Here is a 26,450-nt window from a genome sequence, read left to right as displayed (position 1 = left end):
ATAAATCACTGGATGTGCCCATCCTTGCTTCTCTGCAGTTACCCTAAAGAATATGCAGGTCAGTATCAAAGTACATATGCCATGTTTTACACAGCAATTTAAATTATAAAAGAAAATCAGATGTGTAAAAGTAGAAATACATTCTTTATTGATGTATCTACTGCAGATATCAAAAGAAATGTCAATCAAGCATTTTCAACATGTTTTTGTCACGGAGACCATAAATATAATTTTGATCAAAATTAGTGGTAGTTTGTAATACTTTACTAATGTGTACTACATGGTGATAAAAAACAAATTGTAACAAATAAAGGTGACCTGAATAGCATGGAAATTTAAATTTAAGTATTCAATAGTGAACTAAAAATTCTCATAGTGATGCATAAAATGGCACTCGTCTCTTTTATTAAGTTTCCGGCAAGCATCTTCCACATTCTTGGTCATTCCAGGGGGTCCACAACTGAACACACCGATTTTCTTTACCTTAAATAATAACAAAAGAAAATGTAAGATCTCAGTTTAGGGGTTAACAGGTAGAAGGTTCGTTTTGGGAGGGTTAGCTGTTAAAAAAGATGTTAAGGGTTTTGTACCTGGGGGAGCAGGAAGGTAAAAGTAAAATTAAACCTTTCCTAAAATAAAAATTCCCCCTTCTTTCTGAAAATGCCAGTTGATGGGCTGCCATGCTTATTCTCTAGCTTTATTTAGCTTAAGTTAATCAGGTTTAAATCTCTGGCTTTTTTTTTAACTTGCTGGTCTTCTGGAAAAAGTATGCTGATCAGGAAAATCAGAGTAGAGACAGAAGTCTTTATCTGCACACTTCTTTTAGGTTAGTTACTCAAAGCATTCAAGCAAGAGGGTCAGCATGACAGCCAGGGATATTGATTAACATTTTTGATTGCTATTAATAATACAAATGAACATGTTTAAGATTATATTTGATTTTAGCGATTGGGTTTACATCCACTAAAGGATCTGGGAATGTAGGAATTCTTCTTTAATGACCGTGTATACTCAACATACCTGCACATAATGGGACACTTACCTCCTGCTGTGCTCCCCTCTAGTGAACCTAACACTGATTTATCCACTGCCACTCTCTCTACCCACAGTTTTTTAGGTGCCAGAGACACTTGTTTTTGTACATTGGATGGTCACTGATGATGTAATTGTTTCATATGTATACAGGGGTTACAATATCCCTGGAAATTGACTATTCCTGACATACCAAGAATGGTATGTGGCAAGTGCTGTGCTGTGCAGTGCACGCTTTACTTCCACTTCAAAAGTTCACATATTCACTATATTACCAAATATATTGGGACACCTGCATTTACACACACATGTACTTTTATGGCATCCCAGTCTTAGTTTGTAGGGTTCAATATTGAGTTGGCCCATCCTTTGCAGCTATAACAGCTTTAATTCTTCTGGGAAGGCTGTCCGCAAGGTTTAGGAGTGTGTCTTGGGGAATGTTTGACCATTCTTTAAGAAGCACATTTGTGAGGTCAGGCACTGATGTTGGAAGGGAATGCCTGGCTCACAGTCTCCACTCTAATTCATCCCAAAGGTGTTCCATGGGGTTGAGGTCAGGACTCTGTGCAGGCCAGTCAAGTTCCTCCACCCAAAACTTGCTCATCCATGTCCTTATAGACCGCAGTCATGTTGGAATAGGAAGGGGCCATCCCCGAACTGTTCCCACAAAGTTGGGAGTATGAAATTGTCCAGAATGTCTGACACCTTAGGAATGCCCTTCACTGGAACTAAGGGGCCAAGCCTAACACCTGAAAAATAACCCCACAACATATTCCCCCCTCCACCAAAGGATTTGGGCCAGTGCACAAAGCAAGGTCCATAATTACATTAATGAGCGAGTTTGGGGTGGAGGAACTTGTCTGGCCTGCACAGCTCAGAGTCCTGTGTTTCTTGAAGAATATTCAAAACATTCTCATAGACACACTCCTAAAAATTGTGGACAGCCTTCCCAGAAGAGTTAAAGCTGCAAAGGGTGGGCCAACTCAATATTGAACCCTACGGACTAAGACTGGGATGCCAATAAAGTTCATGTGCATGTAAAGGCAGGAATACTTTTGGCAATATAGCATATTTGCTCCACAACTCTATATTAGAATATTATAAGCATCTCTAATATCTTCATTGCCTCGGATAGTATTTTACATACCTCTGGATGTACTTCTTGTAAGGAATTCAAAAAGCCCACAAATGGTGGTCTTCCAAAGTGTGTGATAGATCGCAGTCCAGTTAGCAAACTCTGGCACTGATTTTTCTGAAAGTGTCTTTCGCAAATATACTACAATAAAAAAAGTTAAGATTGATCAGAATGTAGGTTATCTAATATATATAGATAGATAGTTAGACACACACATTTTTTTGGGGACATCAGCAGTCATATATTTTGCTCCACTTTCCTACAAAACACAGAAATTCAACCTGAGCTTATAAAATCTATCTTTTACTAATTTGACATACGCATATCTAATCAACTGTTTCAAAAAAATGGCTGTCATAAATGTTGTGCAGCTAAATTTCAAATATTTGCACAATACAGATATCTTACTGCTTCAGAAATAGAATGTAACACAAATATTTAATTTAGATTAATTTTTTTCCAAATAAATGTTATTAGATGCTGTTGCAATTCTACACGGTTCATGAAATCCAATTTTGAAAAGTTATAGGTATAGCAGTGTTTTTCAACATTTTTATTTCAATCAAGGCACCCTTTAGAACTGTGCACAATCCCGGGGCACACCAGTCTTAGGGCTCGTTCACACCGGAGATGCGTCCGAGCAAGCCCTTTTTTTGCGTGTTCAAGCAAGTTGCATTTTTCAATGGATGCGAAGTACTATATAATGGCACCCACTTGCGACAGCAAAATCAGCACATTTTTGTGCGGTACAGGAAAATGTGAGATTTTGCACGTGTTACCTCACTGGACCTGGTGTGAACAAGCCCTAAAAGGTAGTCTGTGAGGCAAAGTTCAGTGATCTTAGGTTGTAATTCCCCCAAATTCCACCTCCTATAACAAATCCCCCACCAAATCACAACCCCACCCCAATTCCTCCTCCTAGCTCAAACCTCCCCCATCCCCCTCCCAGCACAAAGCCCCCTGTTCCCAAATCCCCACTCCTAGCACAAACCCCACCCCAATTCCCCTAGAACAAACCCCCCCACTTAATCCCCCCTCATAACACGACCCCCCTGAAATTCCTCCTCCTAGCACAAGCTTCACCCCATATCCACCCCCCTGGCACAACCCCCCATCCCTCCTCCCAGCACCCCTGTTACCCAATAACCACACCTAACACAAACCCCCTCAAATCTCCCTCCTAGCACAAATCACTCTCTCTACTAGCCCAACCCCCCCCCAAATTCCTCTTCTTGGTGAAAACCCCCTCAACCCCCCCCCCCTCCTAACACAACCCCCCCCCTCCTAACACCATCCTCCATCTTCCCTGCCAGCACAAACCTCCTTGAATCCCATATCTCCCCTTCTAGCACAAACCCCCTAAAATCCCCCCTCCTAGCACAAATAACCCCCCCTGGACAACCCCCTCCCAAAACCCACCTTATAGCACACACCCCCCTCAATCCCCCTTCCTAGTATAACCCCCCCACCCCAGCACAAACCCCCCTGTTCCCAAAATACCCACTCTTAGCAAAAACCCCACTCCACTCCCCTTCAATCCTCTCTCCCAGCAAAATCCTCTCAAATCCCCTCCCCCCCAATCTCCCATCTAGTAAAAATGTGGGCTGTGCTTAACTCCCGTTCAGTGTGTGGGCTGTGTGTGTTAACTCCCATGCAATGCGCATCTGCAAGAAGAGAGAGAGCATAGCCTGTACAGATCTCGCCTTTTTCCTGCAGCTTTTTGTACTATTGCCAGTAAAACAGAAAGCTGTGGTAATGCCTGACATGTACCTAACAACCGATGACATCACCAGTCGGTAGGATACGGGTGGGCGGGTGGCCCACCCAGCTTTCTCCTTTGCTAGTAATATTACACATAGCTTCAGGAAGGAGGAGAGAGTCATACAGGCTGTCCTTTCTCTCTCCTCGCTGAGTTGCACTGCATAGTGGTAACAGAGTAGTGCTAGGTTAGGGTTCTTAAACAGTTTAGCCAGCAATAGCTCTAGACACATATTGCTAATGAAAAGGGAATACTCCTTGCCTGGGATATAGGAAGGGTTTTTTTTTGGGCTGAATAGCTGAAAAGAGTGCTCTTTCATGCTGAATAAGTCTGGCTGTCATGAGCCATAAGGCTGGTTTGTTACTTCAACCTTGGTTCTTCTGAATGGTGTCACCAGGTGAACCCCATCATTGAAACAAACATCTATGCTGGGACATTAACATAAGTGTCAGGTGCAAGTTCTTACTGTAAGTCACAAAGTTGTCCATTTGAAAAACAGTGGCCATGACCATTTTTGGTCAGTATATAGTGGACAGCATTTAGTGATATCCACTCAGTTATAAAAGAGCATCATATTGGTAAACTCTATGACTTTAATCCTTTACTCATAATTATAACCAGTGAAAAGCGTTACAGAATGTCATGTTTATTGTATTTGGATCAGTACAGCTTTTGTGGCTTTGAAGAAAGGAAAAGAAAATAGAATATTTACCAGCATGGCTGTGCGAAAGTCAAACTTTTCAGTTAGTTGAGTTATGTATATATGAACTGACAGTAGTTCATTCTTATCAATCTCTTCCACCTCTCGGATGATGTCTATCAGCCATTCAAACTGCTTCTGTGTACGTGTCACCCATATGAAATAAACCTAAATGGGAAAACATCAGACAATATTATCAATACTGTTTTGCAAAATGCAATTGCTCGCACATTTCATGCTTTCTCTAGTCAAAGCAGTTCTAAGCCCTGAAAGGGAAGGTAGATATTACAGAATTTAAATATTGACATATTATTAGGACCAGTCTTAATCTGTTTACCATCAATCTGATCATTTCTGGTTATAGACAGAGCATAGGGTGGGTTCTTCTTGAGGCAAAGGCACTGATCTGATGCAGAATGAGAAGCATTCAGTCAGTAAATCTGCCTCACACAAAGGTCACCTTGCACCTTGGCCGTCACCAGGAAGTCACTGGTAAATAGAAACTGCCCACTCTAGTGATAAAAGGACAAGGTAAGGAACCATAACATTAATTTCAATGCAGGGTAATTATACCTCAGTGCAGAGGATGCTAGTTTAGGAGAGGTATAAATGCAGAGATAGAGTTTAGTTGGAAGTTCAATCAAACACTAACTATACTTAAATCTAATCCAACCCCATCATAAGCCTATTCTATCTACTATGTGAAAGGAAAGATCTGTATACATACCTATTCTGAGTGATGTTTTCTCCTCTACACTGAAATTGGGGGGGGGGGGGGGGGGGCGGTGTAGTAGATTTGAAAAGAAAAGAAAGCAACTCCACTTTTCTTGTCATTTTCTTTCGTCCATTTTTTAGGTTAATTATGTGTTTATTGAATTTTAACAAGAATACAATAAAAGAGGTTCGAAGGTAGCAATTGTCGACACTATAACAATGATGATAAACAGTTCCGCATGTGATAAAAAATTAGCTGATGGTGTACATGCATGGATAAATCTGAAAAAGGCCTTTACTCTATTTTTTAATAAGTCATCATTTTAACAAATGGTTAAAGATATTATAGACATACTTTCTTGCAGTTGATCCTTGCATTGATTGATGATTTAAAGACCAAATCCTTGAGAATTGATGCAAAAGGGGTCACTCCAATTCCTCCACCAACTAGAACTGATACGTCAAACATATTCCACTCCTGATGTCCTTCGCCAAATGGCCCATCCAGGAAAAGCTGATGCATTCATAGTTTTAAAGAGGTGGAAGCAATATATATGATATATTAAAGTGTTGCTAGCTTAAAAATAGATTTAGATATCATTAAAACAGAACAAAAAGGTGGAACTAAATTATTGAGGGGTCCTATATAGGCAAGCCAACTTCAGAATGACATCATACATAATGTAAACTATTATAGGTATTTAAAAAGTATTTTTCTATTCTAAATTATTACAGATTAAATAAAAGTTCTACATACCTTTGGGTACTTTCCCTCTGCTGTGTTATGAGATGTGTAGAGCTCTCTTAGGCTTGTGGTCCATGGCCCTACTGCCCTAATGTGTAGACTTAATGTATCCTCATGGGGTGCAGATGACAATGTGAAAGGATGGTACTCATCTGTACCAAGAGATAAACATGCAATCCTAACCCATTGACCAGATTTATAGTCAAAGTCACTAGGACGCTGGAACTTCAAGCATGTCACTCCTGCAACAAGAATTAAATAGGATGAAGTACAGACAGAAAATGGTGCATACATTCTAAAATGCTGTTTTTGGTGTGACTACCAGTCTATGAATTACAATATTTTTTTTTTGCACTAGTTATAGCTTAATACATTTTGTTAGGCAATTTCAGAAAAACAGAATTGCAGGATATAAGTTCAGAAGTAAAATAGAAAGAGGTGGAGGGTAGCTGGAGTTCGACCAAGAACCTGTTAAATATATCACTCTGTCAGTCTAATGCAGTATGAAGAGTAAATGGTATGCAACAACATTTTCTTTGGGTGTCATAAATATTTAGCACTAACATCAGGTTTTCAACTGGATTTGAGTGGTATAGACTTCTTCTCTGCTTGCTGTTAAAACTGTATGATTTGCAAATATATTCTTTGCCCCAGTCTTATGTGCAGGCTACTCTGTGTGATTGATTTACTAAAGGACTTGAGACTCTTCACTCATAAATTGTTTAAATATTTACTTTGATTATACAATAATCTGAAAAAAAAAATCCTGTTCATTTTGAATATTCAGCCATGTGCATTTTCTTGCCACGTGATTGGATAAAGACAATACCCACACATTTATTTGAGTCAGGATTCTCAAATGATTTAGTTAACCAGCTTCATATTTACTTTTCATATATTTTATTTTTAACACCACTTCCTTCCTGACCCTTCACTTCCTAGTCTTCTCCTTCTCAATTCATATGTTCAATATTCTTATGCTTTATCAGGTCTCAGTACAATCTTATAGTTTTAATAAATATTGTAGGATGATATGACAATGCTTGCTTGCTATAATGTCCTTGCTATAGTGTCCTTTTGTGCTTCTGGATGATAGTGTGCCTTCAGAAGTATGGGTCAGCTACTGTAGGACCAACCATATTCTCATTGTTTACACCGGTTTGGTCATATTTTAAGCCCACATGCAACCACAATAAATCCATCACTGGGCCAGGATCTGAATATTTTTACTGGAAAAGGCCAGTTGCAGTATTTATAGATATATCTTGAAAGTAAACCTGAGAGGGCTACTTTTTTATCTTTAGCATTTCTTTGCATTTAGCTGCCACAATGTCAACTGAACTGTTAAGTATATATCATACCTGAAGGATGTTTCCTCACTTCTAGAACTTCAATCTCTGTCTTCTTCCTGCTCAAACTAATCATTTTGTCAACTGCAAAGATAATAGCTGGGACTATAAAATATAAGTGAAACCGTGGAGACTGGATCAGTGCAAAACTGCCATGGATGATTGTCTGAAAAAAAAATATAGCCAAAACATAAGAATATAATAGCTGCATTGAATCAACCCAAATCCATAGGATTTTTCTTATCCCAGGATAACTGACAACTCTGATAATACATTCACTCCCTTCATTTTACTGACAGAGCTAATAATTTGCATATACAGTGTATTTATGCTGCAAGAAACAAAAGCATGATATACATGGAAAAAAATGATCTGGTTCAGCTGGAACCAGATGAATTTCGGGCCTTGTGTACCGCTATCTGTTTAACAGAAGCCAGTCTGACGACTGCCTTCTGTTGCACAGTCAATGGCTGCAAGAGCATACAGAACAGCAGGAGAGATCCCTGCATCAACATTGTGTTGATGAGGAGATCCATCAGTTTTTTTTTCCGCTCAACCTGCTAGTGGAGGATAGTATTACAGAGACTTTCTAAAAAAAGATTACATAGATGATATATAGAAAACAAGAGAAGGGTGCACTGACCTAGTGCAATATCACAAGATATTTATTGGAAAATTAAAAACATGCCATACATTATACTTACAAACATAAGCTGAAAGTAAGCATAAAAGAAAGGATTCCTTTTGCAATCATGGCTCTGATGAAGAGGGTTCTCCCTTGAAACGCGTCAGCCCCATCACCATGGGTGCTTCCCAGTCCTCCTGCTTTACCAAAAAAGCTTCTTTGTCTTGGAGGTCTCCTGATTGCAAAAGGAATCCTTTATTTTATGCTTACTTTCAGCTTATGTTTGTGAGTATATTGTATGGCATGTTTTTAATTTTCCAATAAATATCTTATTAAATTGGACTAGGTCGTGCGCCCTTCTCTTGTTTTTTATGTTTTCGGTCCATATGGATACCCAACGTCCTGAGAGGGCAACAAGATCCTAGATGCCAGCTATATAGCCGTCCTTTGAACACAGCACTTGAGCGCAGGAGAGTTTACTTGTTTTTTTGCTATCTAATGATATATGTGTGATTTCAAAGTTGTTCTCACTACTTACCAAAATGAAGAGTACAACATACAAGTGATGAATTATCCAGAACCCACGGAAACTGACACGTCGAAAATAATGAGTGGAAAACACATACATAAGAGCCAAAACTGCTAGTATAAGAACCCCAGTCATACCTGCATGTACAAGTAAATATGATTAATAGAGTATATATACCAACTGCCTACTCACATACTCATGTTATCTTGTTTTTATCAAAATGTACATATTCTAAAGTTACCAATGTCTTAGACTTTTTACCTAGTATTGTACAGAATATACAACCTTATACAGGCAGTCCCCGGTTTACAAACATCCGACTTACAAATGACTACTACTCACAAACGGAGGGAGACAACAGGAAGTGAGGAGAAATCTACCCCTAGGAAGGGAATTTCACTCCTGTAAGAGTTCTCATGGGAAAAAGGTGTCTCAACTGAAGCTTTATCAGCAATCCTTGTTTCCATAACAATCCAAAATTTTCAAAATTCTATTGTCAAAGGGAATGAAAGTGAGGTGAAATCTTCTGAAAAGGGGCACAGACAGCAAAACAAATGTTACAGGGGTGTTAACCCTTCCCTATGCTATCCAAAATGCCTACATTTTTTTTGGCCACAGCTACACTTAAAAATATACCTGTTCCGACTTACATAAAAATTCAACTTAAGAACAAACCTACAAAACCTATCTTGTTCGTAACCCTGGGACTGCCTGTATAAGGTTTGTGTCAGAATACAGATTCAAAATGACAGTGAGTGTAAGTATACTATCATTGATAAAATTAATTGTTTATGACCTGATATATGAAAAGGGAATGATTTTTAAGATGAATAGTTTCCATTGGCTCTGTCATTAGTTGACAGCATTGTAACCCATTCCTGTATAATATAAATTGTCAGGGCTGTATTTCCATCAGTGGAACCTCTAGGCACACACAACACTTGGCACAGAAAGCAACATCCCTTTGCTAAGATCACTACTGTTATAAAGCACATTTCCTTTATTTTGTGTCCTAATGTGATTAGATGACTGATCTTTTACTGATGATAGGAAAAAATGCTTGGCTGATAACAGGGAAAAGCATATTTTCTAACTTTGTCACCTATAGGCACGTTCTCATTATACCTAATAGATAATTCCCCACGCTGTGGGTGATTTCTGTGAACTTTTTGTTTGGAATCTGGGACAGGAAGCAAAGGGAAAGTTCTTCAATGTTACACAGATAGAAAGAATTACCCTAATAGGAGTTTGCCTAGTTCTAATCTAACCAAAGCTAAACAAAATGGTTTAACTGTATATACACTTTAATGTATAGTAGGCAATTCATGACTGTGTACCAATTTTCATAATCTTAATAGGATGGAAAATGTATATACAGGCACTGCAAGCAATGCAGTAAGCACCTACTATGAGGGATGTAACTGCTCTCAGAGGGATCATAATGAAAGTCAAGCTTTATTTTTTAACATTTTGTAAATTCTAAGGGATTTTTAAATGCTGTTTCAGGTTTTTTTTATTGCTGTCCCTGTCTCCATAGGCAAGTTTACTTCTTGCTTACTGTCCCTGTGACCCCCATTAATTGGGAGGAAGTACAGAGAATATCTCCCAATGGAGGGACAGAGAACAATGATAAAGTGTTTATGATTGTCTGTGTCCCTGTTGGAGAGATTCCTCCTAACCTTTTGTCTTAAGCTGGCCATGAATGGATCTTTTTTTTGTTATCAGACAGCCGGTTGATCAAAAAACAGAGTCCCCCATCCACACATTCGAGATTGATGAGGGAATCTACCCCATTGTATTATTGTATGCTGACAGCAGGACTCCTCCTCTGTCAGAATACATTGATTACATTGATTAGCACTGCAAGCACTGATCAAATGAAAATATTCAGAAATGGCCATAGATGGATTAAAATTGGGCCCGTCCCTATTGAATTGGCCACATTTCGATCCATCTATGCCTAGCTTTTCCATAGTCTGCAAAGTCTGCCAAGTTTATTACTCCTCTTTACTTTATCCAACACTTTGGCTGACATTTTGACTGACATTAATAAGCTGAGCACCTATTGTAAAATGTTTGGATGTAAGATGTAACAAATGAAATGAATGACACTCAAACATATAAAACATCAGTATATAATTCATGGAGCAGCAAGGTTAGGTGTGGTTTAGTGAAGGATGCAATCTTATCTGCTGGTCTGATGGATGGGAGGCACGCAAGCTGATTTAAATGTAAAAAAAAATACAATACATGTTACTATTCCAGTAGCTGCTACTTAACAGGTATTTGTTTATGCTATAGTACGTGTTACCAGTCATGTTGAATGCAGTAGATAAGTGATCAGTGACATGAGTCTATTTGCATATTTATTAGGATAACAATTTTTATTTCAGTGCCAAGTCAGGAATTCTGAGGTATATCATCTGTAAATATAATCCTAATATAGCAATATCACCTATTATCTTCCATGTGATTAGGGTGCAGCATGGTGACAGCTTACCTGGCACAGTCTCAAAAAACCACCAGTAGAATTTATTTGGATATTCAGATCTGAAAATTTAAAAAAGAAAAGTAAAACTTTAGCAGTATTAATACTGCTTAAATATTTTCAATGCCTTAATTATATGTTTTAATATAGTTTCATCCAGCCTCCCAGCACCAGAGCATTTACAAAAATACACACAAGGTAATGCTAAAGACCTGGCCATTTTTACAACATGTTAAGGTGGTATTGCAGTTATAACCATTCCATAAAGATATATTTTATGGTAATCATCGTTCAGTCACATTATTTGTAATTCAGACATGAAAGATCATAATTATTGTCATGTTAAATTTGCAGAAGTAATGTGTAAAGATTTTTTTTCTACAGATTATTCCTATAACTCTTCCTAAAATTGAAACCACACCTATTTATTGTTCGCTATAGGTTGGTGAATATAATGGACAGCTTGACAAAATATATCATATTGTTAATGTCAAAGTTACGCTTCATTATCATAAAGAGACAATCAGGTTGATTAACAAAATGAGTTTAGGCTGCATTTAAGCATCCCATAGATGACACATTTTTTTTCTTTCAATCTGCAGTTTGAATGATAAAAAAAAAACCTCCCCGCTGGGATGTTGTATTCTGACAGCAGAGAGACTTCCTGATACACTGATCAGCGTTGCGGGCTATAGCATTCAGCGCTGACCATGCAGGGAAAATCCAACAGGGTGGATTGTGCAGAAGTCGATCGGTAGATCAACTTCTGTACAACCTCGGTCCCCATACATGGATCAAAATTCAGCTGGCCCCTGTTGAACTCGCTGAATTTCGATCCATGTATAGCCAACTTTAGCATAGTGAATTTTCCCTTCGCAAAGAAAAGGAAATTAACCCCACTAATACACTGCCCTTTACCAAAAATGTCAGTGGCCTCTGCCTCTCTAATTAACACACATTCTCAAGCATTCCAGAAAATGTCCTTGACTAATGTTATGAATTTCCATTGCTTAAAAAATTGAACTGTGGAGTTTCCTTTGCTTTTACCTAAAATAAACCTAGGGTTGGTGGTTGCTATGGCATCCTAAATACTGCATACAATGACAGTGTAAATTAAATACTTGGCCTAATATTAAAAATAAAAACATACTAATCAAACTCTCTATCATATTATACAGTATAATATAATTACAAACAGAACAATTTTTTTTTTGGGGGGTATTACACACAAATTTCTTATCTCACCCCAACACCATAGTATGCACACCTTTGTTCACTTTTAACAAATGAAATAGCAGAGTAGACTGTGCTCCAGCCAACTCTAGGAAGAGCAGCCAACCTACTGCTGTTAGCAGCTGACACCAAACATAGGATAGGCCCGGTTGGGCAGCTTTACAAGCAGCCAGACAAAGTCCTAAATTCCGTTCCTTCACTTCTGTGCAATTGTCTGCAATAAATTATTACCAATACTCCATTAAGCCAAAATTTTGGTTTTCTGATTAAACCCCATTGTAATACATACCCATCATAATTGAAGACCATGGGAAAGACACAGCTAAGGATATTTATAGGTGTAATTGAGAAGATGTAGACATTGACTACATGTCCAAGAGTGTGAAAAACTACAAGAAAAAAAATCTTGTATAAGTAATTTGGTTCATTATACATAAAAAAAATTGCTAAGATATAGCTACTCTTATTGTATATTAGCATTTCGCCTTATGTTTTTACTTACGAGAAAGTACAAGGGCATTCATGGCAACCAAACGGTGGAAGTCTACTGCGGCATCAAATGGGATGTATCGATTCAAGACAGTCTCTCTCAGGAATGTTATTAGGTTCCGGCACATTGTTAGAAGAATGTAAGAGTACATAAAAGAAATACTGGCTGCTGAACCACGAGAAATAATAAGGCCAATATATGTGGCCTGTGCAATTCCAGTTGATGGTGAAGCAAAGCCGTAGTCTGTGGCATTCAAAAACATAACAAAGGAAATTATTGTGATGTTAAAAAAACACTTATATTTCAAGTACTGGAATAGTTATTATAGGGAAGTGTGCATTATACTCTTAGAAAGGTATAGTCAATAAATAAAACTGAAAAACATCTTTCAGGGTGAATAAATATTTTATGGCTATGTGGGACTTCCTGTCATTACCCCTATCTATATTAGTAAAATTTGATAATATTCTAGACTATAGCAAGTATAAATACATGTAACATATTCATTTAGAAAACTTTTGCACAACATTGTATGCATTAGTAAAATATTAAAACCCATATATCAAAGATACATTTAATAAAAATAGTTGGTAAGTAGTCACAGAGGCAAAAACTCAAATGAAACACAATGCAAGCATTGGCAGCTCAAGAATGGATTGTGTTAGTGCTACAGACTCCACAGTTCTTTGACTCTAAAATATTATAAAATCTTCTACTGCTCTACTTTAAGGATTGGCGTGCTAGTGGTTAAATACATAATAATAACAATACTTAGCAATTGAATGTGTGTCAGGTTATTGCACCTTGAAAAATTGAACCTCTGGTTTTACTTACAAAACGGTAAAATAATAAAGTTGGCATGACCCTGATAAGCCAAAAAAACTGGGACTTGGTTCATATGCAATGAGACTGGAGGAGTTTGTGACTGGATTAAGGGCATGTGTTGATGGTATTTGAGCTTATGTTGATGGCATCAGCTGTACATCAGTTTCGGACACTTCTGATGTTATTCAGAATTCCTTCACAGGTACATTTGACCTCCAGTTGACATAATTCTGACCTGCATTGGACTTGCTTTTAGCATGTTTTACATTAATTTAGACTTCTAAGGGAATGCAAACCCTGCCTGTGCAAACAACAACTCCTACACACAGGCCCTTAAAGGGGAAATTCTTAGGCTGGTCACAAGAAATAACTAAGAAGACTGGCTGTGTCCCAGTGCCCCCCATAAAGGGGAATTGGTGACATGCTGAGGGGACATAGTAAAACTTGTGTGATTGATTTTTGATGGTAAATGTGCCTACCATATCTGGAGTTAGTTAAATATTCTCCAGTTTTTCAGCTCTACTATGTTTTTCACAATTTGCTGCACTAGAAATATAACAGCCTGGATACAGTTGCTACAATTTTCAGCATTTAACTACATAACTATCTTTCTAATAGTCCCTGATTTTCAGAAAATAGTTAAACCGAAAATAATTATATATCTAAAGTAATGACTCACAGTAGGCTCTCTCAGTAAACACTCCAGCTGATATTCCGTAGAATATTACAATGCATGTGATATGGCGCCTGTAGTTTTCGATCAAACGTTTAAACTGCTGTATGTTTTGGCGAACCTTGCTTGACTCGTATTTTTCTCTTCTTGCTGTGGTGTATACATTTGGCTCTCTTAGGTTGTAATTATTTCTAGTTTATAAGGATTAAAAATAAAACAAAAAGAAATTAAAATAATGCTATCATATACATTCAAGAACCCCCCCGTATGTTCTCACTACTTACTTTCTGCCAGTTCTTTTTCGAAGTTCCTGCCCATATGAATCCAGCATATGGATATCTCTTTCATCTTTACTATATAGAAAAAAAAAATCAATATTTAGCTACCTTACATTTTAAGTCAGTGTTTTTTTTTTTCTTGTTTTCTGCAGACTTTGGTGAAGTAGAACTAAAGTCAAAACTTTTTTTTTTTCAAGGGAGGGTTTGCTTCTGTCTGTGTCCTATTGGGTAGATTTCCCTACACTTCCCGCTGGTTGCCACAACAGGGAATGAGAGGAAATCCCTCCAAACTGAGGAAAATCACCAGAACTAGTATCCCCATTAACCTTCCCCTCTATTTCTGTCCTAATGATCACTCAAAACATGGATTTGTTTTCACTTTTAGTGGTGACCAGATCTGTCCTGGTCAGGATGGTGACCAGGACAAATAGAGAGGGTGAAGTTCTGTAGTGTGGACAAACAGCAATACAAACTTGACTAGTGTTCTAATCTCTCTTTACTCTATCTAAAATAAACTAAAATGTTCTGCCTTAAGTTACTGTATACTTTAAAAAGAACCTGTTTTTAAGAGTTACAGTCATATCCCAGCTTTTGCCAGGTTTACTCCTGTTATGAATGTACCTTTTATCAGTTATTTTCTGTGTTGTATCATGCCTTCTGCTTAAGACTTAAATCATTCCACAATCAGAAACCACATTAATATAAAATATGAGACACTGAACGTTTTTCAAAGGACTGGTAAAGGTTAGGGGCAGGCTATTATACTGCACAGGTGAGATAGAGGAGCTGTACATTGCATGTACAGAAAATCAATATATATGCACAACCTGATAACAAGAACTTCATTATGTTCCTACTTCTACATGCAACTTAATAACTGATGTTATATTACCTTTTGCTGTCCTCCTCATTTCTTTTTCCTATGAATGACACTCTGATGTTATTTGCTCTCTTGGTGCTTAGAGGGGGCATTGCACCTTTAGGAAAAAAAACAATATTTTTAGCAATAAAGTGCTACTGCATGAAAAACAGACCTGTGCAATATGTTACTTGGGAAGCCCTGTCAATAAAACATGTCAGTGATAAAGGCAGAAGATATCTTCTATTATTTTGCATTTTACTTTTTCTCATTAAACAGCAGACTTCTCCAAAGTCTTCTTACTGGCAATTTTGGTAAGAAACGTTCTTCATGATTGAAAATGACTAAAGATAATTTGTTCTTGCCCAAACCCCAGACTCTCCTTCTCACAGCCGTAGGCTCTCAGGAGAGTGTTAAAACTGTGTGACACCCTGGAGTCTGGAGTCTGGAGCTCCTCTGTCTCTAGCGATGGTCTTGTTATTGTCCCCAGCACAAACAGAGTTGGATTCTATGGCTATCTTGCTACGTGGGAGTGAAGCAGAGTCTCTAAAAGTGGAAATCGGCCTAAAGGAAGGTATTCTGAGCACTGGAGGTATATTGCAAGACCACTCAGGTGTATAGAAGTAGGTTCCAAGGACAAGTGGAGGAGTAATAGAGAGATAGGTTCTGCTTTAAAATGCGCAGCTGACCAACTTATTTAAATATAAGAAGTCAATAAGTTCCGGTGATCGAGCACCGACAAGGGGTGAAGAGGATCAGGGGTGCTAGTTTTACAAGCGCATGAAGTCACAAGGAGGAATGAAAAATTGTTGACATTGTGGAGACTGCACAAGCACTTTATGCCAAATTTATAAGCATGGCACTGTTTTATCATTTTGATGACACATGTTTTTGCACATGCATTTTTTATAGACTTAAGTTTTTATGTCCATTTGTGGTTATGTATATAATACTGGCATTGTATAACAAAATTTTATGAATTTGCACATATAAGTTTTGAGAATTTTGACATTGTTTGACCTTGCCCTTTATACACGTAGGAAGGAGGTTAGAACCCGAGCGCTGTTCATAATTGAAGTAGTATTTACTATATAACACACATAGTTGGTGTGATAGATACAACAACTAGGCATTGTATAGGCATTGCACTTTATTATCTACATTGGCTTAAAAATAAAAAGAAGAGGTTTACTGTGTTTCAGAGCTTATACAATAGACTCCATGAGCACAGGGTATTTTGTAAAAGAGTCAGTCAGTCATACCACTTCCTCAAACTCAATCTCATAATAGTTTGCCCCTTCCCCAGACTTTTCTGTCAAGATTGATGGCACAACTATCAGTCTGTCCCTGCATGCCCGGGTGCGAGGTGTAATCCTGGACTCTGAACTCTCCTTTCGGCCCCACATCTAATCACTGTCCAAATTTTGCCGCCTCAACCTCTGTAACAATTACAAAACACTCATTCATAACCAATGACACCACAAAGCTTCTAATTAACTTCCTGGTTATATCTTTCCTTGACTGCTGTTCCTTCCTTCTTACTGGTTTACTTTAACATAAGCTATCCCCTCTTCAGTCCATCATGAATGCTGCTGCAAATCCCTCCACTGGCTTCTACTCACCCAATGATTAAAGTTCAAAATACTAAAAACAACTTACAAAGCCATCCACAACTCTTCCCCAGCTATATCACTAACCTTGTCTCAAAATACCAACCAAATTAGTTTTCTTTGTTCTTCCCAAATCACCTCCTCCCATGCTCACCTCCAAAACTTCTCTAGAGCTCTTCCTATCTACTGGGACCCCCTACCTCAATCTGTCTGACTATCTCCTACTCTGCCTACTTTTAGGTAACGTCTAAAAAACCTTCTCTTTAAAGACGCCTATCCTGCCTCCACCTAACAACTATACATTTATTTTCACTATTAGATCATCCCCTACAGCTATTACCTTTTGTATCACTTGACCTCCCCTCTTCCAGATTGTAGGTTCTAATGAGCAGGCCCCTCTAATTCCTATTGTATTGAAATGTATTGTAACTGTACTGTCTGTCCTCATGTTGTAAAATGCAGCACAAACTGTTGTGCACTATATAAATCCTGTGTTTTATGTAAAAACACATCAGAGAGAGGACCTGGAGGGATATAAGTGGTCATTCATACTGATAAAGTTGCCCAGAATTTGAAGTTAGTAGTGTTCAACCTCCATTTTGTTACAGGACACTTGTGGATAGATTGGATGGGTGCTGAAGTTTATTGTCATCTCCTGCATAAGAAATGTGAGTGGCCTGGTGCACAAAGGAGTGTGTTTTAGTACTATTGTTGTTTTAACCCTAATAACACATCATTAGTAGGGAATATACATTCTACAGCTAGAGTTTCACAAACCCATACCTTGTGTTTGGATTGTGACAGAATCCAATATATTTGAGTGTTGCCTAAAAACAGCATAGAAATCCTCCCATGTGATCTCTGATTTGCAGGGAAGTCCACCCTCGCTGAACATACTTTCAATAGCTTTTTCTGTTTGGTCTTTGGAAAGAAAGCTTGATAATTGACTGAAGGACCTATAAAACATACCAACGTATTGTAAACATTAACATTACACTCACTGTTTAGAGCTAGCCATATACTACTAGCTGAGTAAGAGAACATCATCATTCCTCTACTAATATTCAGGCTTGCTTATATTCAGACTTGCAGCTGTTTTCATACCCAAACAATGACTGCATCTGGTAGGATGCAATCACCTGCCAAGATACGAATTGGCAGAATTGTGAGACTTCTGAGTCTTGCTGTGTAAAGGTGTGAACAAGTCTTATATAAACAAAAATGCGTCTGTATTTTGACATGGTAACACTGTTTTAATCTTTTAAGTACATCTAAAGCCAGATTTTTTTTTTCATACCATAAAACTACAAGAATGAAGAATACTCTCTATTCTTTGTTAGGAATAGGGATGAGATACAGATTCACCACTACTTTGGAATTGCGGTGAATCCCTGGGATTTACGACATTCACTAACTGCAAACTTTGACCAAAATGTTTGTAGGTTTACCACCAGAAATTAGGACCAACCTAAAATGCATGGTATAGCCCTTGCCCTCTGGCCAAATGAGTCACAAGGGCCAAACATGTAAAGGAATAAATATACAAGCCCCCTTTCTATAAAAGAGTGGGTTCACATCAGCCTTATTGTCTATGAGTGTTGGAGCTGTTAGGAAGAGTTAACGATTATGTGTAATGAGAGATACTTTTTTTTTGTTTGGCATTTGAACATGTACTGATCACTTATGCATTTTGCTTGGCAATCTTGGGCTTTATTTATTAAACTGGAGTGAACCAATTACCTCCTAACTTCAGTTTGTTCAATTAAGCTTTGACAAAAAAAAAACTGAACGCTAATTGTTTTCTGTTCAGAGCTGCACCAGATTTTGCACTCTCCAGTTTTAGTAAATCGAACCTGCTTTGTCTATTAGTCCTACAACTGGCCAAAACTGAATTCAAACCCATATAGACTTCAACAGGATTTGCGGCATTTTCTATGAAATTCAAACTGCCTGCAAGATTCGCAAAACAGTTTGCAAATCCAACAAGGCAGATTTTCAGTGGTTAAAACAATCACTAAAGACTCCTCACTGCCTTTCAAAATGCCCTCTGAAGAGCAATCCCCTGCGGACCGTTCATTAGAGGGCAACACGAGTGTAAACAAGCCCTTACAGTTTTGTAGAAATCTGCAACTGAATCACCATTGGCCGTTACAGATTAGTCAGAATACAGAATACTTTATTATTCCCAAAGAGAAATTGTTGCACTTAACAAGACAACACAAGATCACAACAATAAAAAGAATGAGATACAAAAACACAACAAAATCAAATTAAAACTACGCTACAAATAAAAAAATCCATACAACTAAAATACAACATAGAATAAATAACACAGATTAAAATAACAGAAAAACAAAACACCAGGAGTATATTATATACTGGCTCAGTGCAAAGGAAGAAATTATCCATCAAAACTGCTAGCATACAGCAGTTCCTTCTCATAAAATATAGTATCTAATTGTTCTTGTTTTACTTTGTAACAAAGTTGAAAAATCTCTTAGACCCCGTTCACACTGGGGCTATCCGACTTGCCGGGGCGACCTCACAGGTCGCGGCGTGCAGCTCCCACCGCGACCTCGGAGCGGCCGGCGCGGACTTCATAACATTGAAGTCAATGCAGGTCACTCCAGGTCGCCCCAAAGAAGCTCCGGACCCTTTTTCTAAGTCGGAGCGACTTGTGTCGCTCCTATTAGAACGGGTCCACAGCTTCTCTATGGCAGGCGACCTACGGCGACCTGTCAGGCGACCAGGTCGCCTGACAGGTCACCCCAGTGTGAACGGGGTCTTAAATTTTCATAACTCAGTATTGAAAAAATTGTGGAATAACAAAGTAAAGATCGAAACTATATACTTATGGGCCATACGGACACCCTTAACCCATCCATGGGGCACCTGAACAAGTGCCAACTGGCCTGTGGGAGGACCCTGGGAACCAATATTCGAACAAGGTTGTCTGAGCCTCCAAATGGGGTATGCAGTCCCTTCAAGAGTGGAACCTGAAGTGGGTGGCCCTCTTTGTGACTGATTTGTACTAACTGTATCATCAATCATATATGACATTTTGCCTATTGCTTTTAAGAATTATGGTGTATGCCTAAGGGCAATTTTATATGTAAATTTACATTTTATATGTACATTTTATTGTAATAAAAAATGTTCTTGTTTTTAACAAATTTCTTTATTTTGTGCTATTGATAAAATTGTCCTTCATGGTCAGGTAAAATATTATATAAGTACATACCTAAGCATCTCAACAAGCTCTTGCTTTGTAAGCAACCCATTCCCATTAATGTCGTGCATTGAGAATATGAACTTTAATTTGCTTTCAACAGGACCTAAATTAATAATATAAAAATGCATTAAAAAGATACAATATTTCCAGAACATATCAATGTAGATTGCACCATAATTTTAGTTTTTAGGAAAATGTTTAAAAAAATCTCTCATTAAAACAAATTATTATTCATGTTTTTTAAATAATGTCTCTAGGAAACATAGGGGTTTACTTACTAAAGGCAAATCCACTGTGCACTGCAATTGGAAGTGCAGTCACCGTAGATCTGAGGGGTCATGCCAGGAAAATAAAACACAGCAGGTTTGCTTGCACATGATTGGATGACAGAAATCAGCAGATCCTCCCCTCAATTCAGATCTACAGCGACTGCACTTCCAAGTGCATTTGCAATGCACTTTTAGTGCACAGTGATTTGCCTTTAGTAAATCAACCCCATAGTAAACAAAGCATAAAGCCTAATTAAATAAGTAATTAAAGTATAACTAAAGGCAAAACTTTTTTTGTTTTTTAATTGAGTGGAGAGAGATTGGAACATCTGTCAATTTGTATTGCTGTCTGTGTCCCCATTAAAGAGAATCATCCTCTCTGTTTGTTTTGTTTACCATTATCACTGAAAGTGAAAGTTAAAGAGAATCCCAAATTTTGGGTTGTCCCCAAAAAAGTAAAAGAGGAGAAATATTCCAATGGGGACACTAGTTCTGATGATCTGGGGGTCCCCAAGGAATTCTTCTAATTTGTTGAGATTTCCTCTCACTTCCTGTTTGGCTATGGGACAGGAAGTGAAGGTAAATCTTTGCAATAGGACACAGATGGTGGGAAAAACAAAACTGACAGAGGTTATAACCCTCACTTGCTCCATATAAAATTATAAAATAAGTTTAGGCAAATAAATCATGTCAAAATATAATTTGTAAGGAAAGGATGGAGGGAGAAAGGGATAGAAAGGACGTAAGGTAAGTTACCTGTTAATAAAGTAGCCAATATATAACAAAATTCTTTAAATGATAGATATCCATTGCAGTCTTTGTCAGCAGCACAAAACATTGACTCCACAAAATGAGCATTTGCTTTAAGCCCTAGAGATTCTGCAAATTCTTCTCTTGACAGCTCACATCGCAGAGCTTCTGTAATCTCCTTTTTGTGTATTATTCCTGCATCTGCCTTATTTATATCCAGGACCTATAGGATTACAGTATAATAGTTTTAATTCAAGTGTTTTAATTTCAATGCTAAAATGTTTTCCCATTGAAACAAAATATAAGCATATATTAAGGTCAATTAAAAGTCAATGTCTCATAACAATATCAATAAATGTACTTCTATATGTAGATACATGTCTAACTTAACCCTTGCTATTTTAACTATAATGCATTCAGGCTGCATATACAGTAATAACTACAGTATGTTGGTCTTTTGTGTCACAGTAAGTTCTACAGCAAGAACTGAAATATCTGTTGTCAGAATGTAATAGAGAAAGACCACTGCTCTCACATACAAAGCAGCAGTCTGGTTTTCCAGCGGTCCGACACTCAACCCCCTGAACTTGGCTCTGCTCTGAGAGCAAGAGCACTGTTGATTAGTTGTTGTTTTACAAGGTATTTAAACCCTCTTTGTTGTTGAGGGATCATATGCTATGTGTAGTGCAATTTTAAAAATGCCCCAATGCTTACCAATTGTGATAAACAAATGAGTGAAACATACCCAGCTCAATTGCGATGCAACTATTTAATTTTCCTAAAAATATTTATGTTGATTTTAACAATCTTTAGAGAAAAGTGCCATGCATGACTCACAATTGCCAGGACTATTGAATGGCATGATTATTCACAAACAGATCTTCATGAAAATATTTGGTAAAATAAAAATGTACTTAATCATCAGTTATCCTGAATCACCATTGTTACAATGGTGAGGGATGTGACATTCAACCATGAATAATTTGCTGCTTCCCAAATCAGTACTTCTCTGCAAGGCCCTGCCCCAGCGTTAACTTCATGCTGGCACCAGCACAGCTGCACTGCCTTCTGTACATATTGATTGCTGCATCAATATGCTCTTCCTTTAATCTGTAAACCAAATAAAGAACCACCTGAAACTACATTCCCACCCTGTTTCAAGATAGTACTTACACTGAAGCCTACCCTTACCCTATAGTCGTAGACAGGGCTGGGACAAGGAGTGTGCGGGGGGGGGGGGGCTGCCTTGGGCAATGTGGTATCATTTGAGGCAGGAGAGTGCTGCGAGGAGTTTGGGGGGGGGGATTTGTGTTGGAAGGGGGAATTTGGGGGAGGCAAGGGGTATGAATTGTTCTAGGAGGGGAGATTTGGAAGGTGTGCTAGAAGTGGCGATTTATGGGAATCTGTGTTGGGAAGGGGAATGGGGGAAGATAATTTTTACTAGGGGATCAGGTGGTTTGTGTTAGAAGAGGTGAAATGGTAGAGAGGGAGGGCAATTGTGCTAGAAAGGGGAATTTTTAGGAGGGGAAATGGGGGGGGGGATTTGTGCTTATAAGGATTATTGGTGGGGATTAGTGCTAGGAGGGGGAGATTGGGGGTGGTAATTTGTTCTGGGAGAAGGGGATTTGGAGTGGGGGGAGAGGATGTGTACTTGGAGGGGAAATTTTAGGGGTAGAGGATTAGTGCCAGCAGGGGTGATTATTTTTTTTTTTTTTTTTTTTTGGGGGGGGGTTCACCGGTAGTGGAGATTTTTCCTGGCACTAGTAGTAGGGTCCAGAAAAGAAAGACCATTAACAATTGATAAACTATAAAGATTCAAAACATAAAAGTTATTTTTCCTGAGAAAAATTAATGAATTGCCCACTAATTGCACATTTATCATGAGTTCCCTTGGCTTACTAGTGTCCTAGGTGGCCCTTAGTTTAGTATACAAATCAGTTAATACTGTCAGTTTGAAACAACTGTCGTACAGAGAGATGACTTACATGGGAAAGTGAGTGTCTGAAAAATGTTTCCAGCATTTCGTGCCTTTGTTTCTTTGAAACTGATCCTGTCAAAATGTCTTTTTCTCTCATCGACATGACAGTTAAAGAAATTCCACCTTTTTTCAAGAATTCTTTAAGTTTGTTGAGAAAGAAAGAATTTTCTTGTTCATTGTCAAAAAACAGCACCTAGATCGAAATTGGCAAATTGATATAAATACAAAGCAGGCAAAAATATCTACAAATTAATGTGCAAAATTATCTTTTAAGTGTGAATTAGAAATGAAGAAATATTCAAAGCCTACTGTACATCATTGCTGGTTCTCTCATTGAAAATGTTTAAGCTCCAAATAAAGTTCTGGAAACAGCTAACCGCTCTGTAATGTGTCACTGCTATGCATACTCGCTAGCTGGAAGACTTTATTTGCTAACAGTTGGTCAGGCGGTTGATAGAGCAGCAACTAGTAAACCTTTGAGGTCCTCTCAGCTGTGACATTTGGTTCTAAGAGTTATATTTGGACAATGCAAAATAAGAGTTTGTACAATTATAACAGTTTAAGATTGATTACGGTATTTAAATTCTTACATGGTTGTGACTTGTTTCCTTTAAAGTGGTTGTAAACTCTGTTACACCACTTGTACCTACAGGTAAGCCTATAATAAGGCTTACCTGTAGGTACTGTGAACGTCTCCTAAAATTGCATAGAGAGTGCATGCAGCCAGTGACGTCATTGGCGCATGCACTCCGAAGGTTCGGCTTACCATGCTGGGACCTTCAGAGCCTGTGCCCTAAACAGCGTAAACATTATCGCGGCTCCAGCCACTCACAACGCTGGAGCTCGTTAACCTAGAAGGTGCACCGGGAAAGATGTCAGCCGTCTCAGCGGAACTTACAGGTTTTTTTTTTCTTCTGGGGTTTACAACCTCTTTAAGATCAAGTGTACCAAAAATTGATACTTTATTAATATGTTCTTGGCAGATTAAACCAGATGCTGGGTTATTATAAAATATGCATTATGGACTCTGATTGTGAGATACCCCTGCCAGAACTTCTAGTTCTTCCAAAGAACCCATTGAAATAAGGGCGTCAGTCTCCCCTTAATGTTGTCAATAATATAAAATGAACAAATTGGGAAACCTAGCTATGAAAAAGTGAGTGAAAACAAAAACTACAGTAGCCAAGCTCAGCACTGGAGTCCCCGAGGGACAAACAGCCAGTGAGTTATGGGTCATACACACTATACAATTGTCTTTAGATTTTTTCCTTTAGATTTACCAAAATCTGTCAGGCCCTTGTACTACATAGTAAAGGTAAATCTAAAGAAAATCAAACAACAAAAGTTGTATAGTGTGCATCCAGCTTAATTCTGCCTACCTATACTACTTAAAATGAATGTACTGATAATTATTAAAAAAATAAGAACCAGATGGAATAGAACTACTGACAGAAAGTTGAACTGTTGAGTTGTCCACAGAACTGATTCTTCTTTCAAATGTGATTTTATAGTATACATTCTTAATCTCAATAAGTAAAATAAAATTTTGATGATTCTTTAGACTACTGCAATTCCCTTCTCATTGGCTTACCTATACATAGGCTATCCCCCCTTCAATCCATCATGAATGCTGCTGCCAAACTCATCCACCTTACCGATCGCTCAGTGTCTGCTACTCCTCTCTGTCAAGCCCTCCACTGGCCCCCGCTCACCCAGCGAATTGAATTCAAAATACTAACAACATCTTACAAAGCCATCCACAACTTAGCCCCAGTTACAGCACTAGCCTAGTCTTAAAATACCAACCTAATCGCTCTCTTTGTTCCTCTCAAAACCTCCTGCTCTCTAGCTCCCTCATCACCTCCTCCCATGCACGCCTCCAGGACTTTACCAGAGCCTCTCCAATCCTATGGAACTCCTTACTCTTATCTGTCCGATTATCTTCTACTCTATTAGCTTTTAGACGATCTCTGAAAACCCTCCTCTTCAGAGAAGCCTATCCTACCCACACCTAACAACTATACCTACATTTTCTCCATCAGCTCACCGACCACAGCTATTGCCTTTTGTTTCACTTGACCCCCCCCCCCCCCCTTCTAGATTGTAAGCTCTAACAAGCAGGGCCCTCTAATTCTTCCTGTATTGAATTGTATTGTAACTGCATTGTCTTCCCTCATATTGTAAAGCACTGCGCAAACTGTCGGAGCTATATAAATCCTGTATAATATTATAATAATAATAGAAAATGTTCCTAATATTTTATGTCATGGCATATTCAAAGACATTTGGGATATGTTCGTCTGTCTATTGGTAATCTATTCAAAATGATTAGATGAAAATGGAGGCTCGAGTTCTATAGAATGTTTCTGGTAGAAAATCTGAATTCTTACTAGGTCATACTCTTTGGGGTTTCTTATTCGAATGGTTTTGCTTCCGGCATTGTTAGAATGAGCAATCTCCACAGCTTGCTGGGCTTTTAAATACATTGTCCTTGTGTCAGATTTGTTAGTAGTTACAACTTTAATAACTTGATCTGGATGCAGCTGAACAAAAACAGGCTGTAATGGCTCATCACGTCCACACCATTCAGTAGCTAGGATACATTTAAACAAGAAAAGTAAATATAAAGACTTTTCATGAATTTTTAAATATATTCATTTTCATGAATTACATTTTTGAAACCATATCTGCTTTTCAATTGTGTAAAATGGTGGACATTTTAGCAAATGCAATATGTGCTATGGTTAAGCTGGCCAACGCAATTAAAACAGAGTTTTTCCATAGACAGCCAGTGAAACCTGAATGGGACACAGCATGGAGTGATTTACTAAAAGCGGATAGACTGTTCACTTTGCAAGGGAATTCTCCCCAGAACTTAGTGAATGACGTTAAACTATGCTGACTTCCATTACCCAATCATATACAAGCAAAAATAATGTTTTTTTTTATAATCCTAGCATTTGATTGAGTATTCTTTGCAAAGTGAATTTTCATCAAATTCATTAAGCTCTGGGAAAAGTTTCTTGCAAAGTCTAACTTCTCCTTCCAAGTAAAAAGCCTATTTGGCTTCATAGACTATACTCCAACTGTATACTGCATCCGTTAGTACCCCTTTGGGTGATACTATGACAATATGCTCTACATCCCTTGCAACCTCCTAAATACTGGTTCCATGCT

At 38.1% G+C, this 26,450-nt stretch overlaps 1 protein-coding gene across 2 annotated transcripts in view; it reads right to left on the bottom strand.

The window, feature by feature from the left end:
• Window positions 1–264: 264 nt before the first annotated feature.
• LOC309554254 (dual oxidase 1-like) overlaps window positions 265–26,450 on the bottom strand; it is an 89,258-nt gene continuing 63,072 nt past the window's right edge. The window contains exons 17-34 of one of the 2 annotated variants that reach the window (XM_082255893.1): window positions 25,664–25,866; window positions 23,281–23,466; window positions 21,302–21,518; window positions 20,286–20,379; window positions 17,822–18,000; window positions 15,468–15,552; window positions 14,582–14,650; window positions 14,304–14,488; window positions 12,812–13,042; window positions 12,599–12,698; window positions 11,089–11,138; window positions 8,598–8,725; window positions 7,447–7,600; window positions 6,098–6,327; window positions 5,696–5,854; window positions 4,639–4,794; window positions 2,180–2,308; window positions 265–483 (exon numbers count right to left, since the gene is read on the bottom strand). In XM_082255893.1, coding sequence (XP_082112019.1) covers window positions 361–483; window positions 2,180–2,308; window positions 4,639–4,794; window positions 5,696–5,854; window positions 6,098–6,327; window positions 7,447–7,600; window positions 8,598–8,725; window positions 11,089–11,138; window positions 12,599–12,698; window positions 12,812–13,042; window positions 14,304–14,488; window positions 14,582–14,650; window positions 15,468–15,552; window positions 17,822–18,000; window positions 20,286–20,379; window positions 21,302–21,518; window positions 23,281–23,466; window positions 25,664–25,866 — 2,678 coding nt within the window. In that variant the 3' untranslated portion in view covers window positions 265–360. The remainder of the gene's footprint in view (window positions 484–2,179; window positions 2,309–4,638; window positions 4,795–5,695; window positions 5,855–6,097; window positions 6,328–7,446; window positions 7,601–8,597; window positions 8,726–11,088; window positions 11,139–12,598; window positions 12,699–12,811; window positions 13,043–14,303; window positions 14,489–14,581; window positions 14,651–15,467; window positions 15,553–17,821; window positions 18,001–20,285; window positions 20,380–21,301; window positions 21,519–23,280; window positions 23,467–25,663; window positions 25,867–26,450) is intronic. The other variant, XM_082255894.1, reaches the window with a different exon arrangement.

This window comes from Pelophylax lessonae (assembly GCF_965119305.1).
Source record: "Pelophylax lessonae genome assembly, chromosome: 4".
Taxonomy (NCBI): domain Eukaryota; kingdom Metazoa; phylum Chordata; class Amphibia; order Anura; family Ranidae; genus Pelophylax; species Pelophylax lessonae.
The sequence above is the reverse complement of the archived record's forward strand: the minus strand, read 5'-3'. Positions and strand labels throughout refer to the sequence as shown.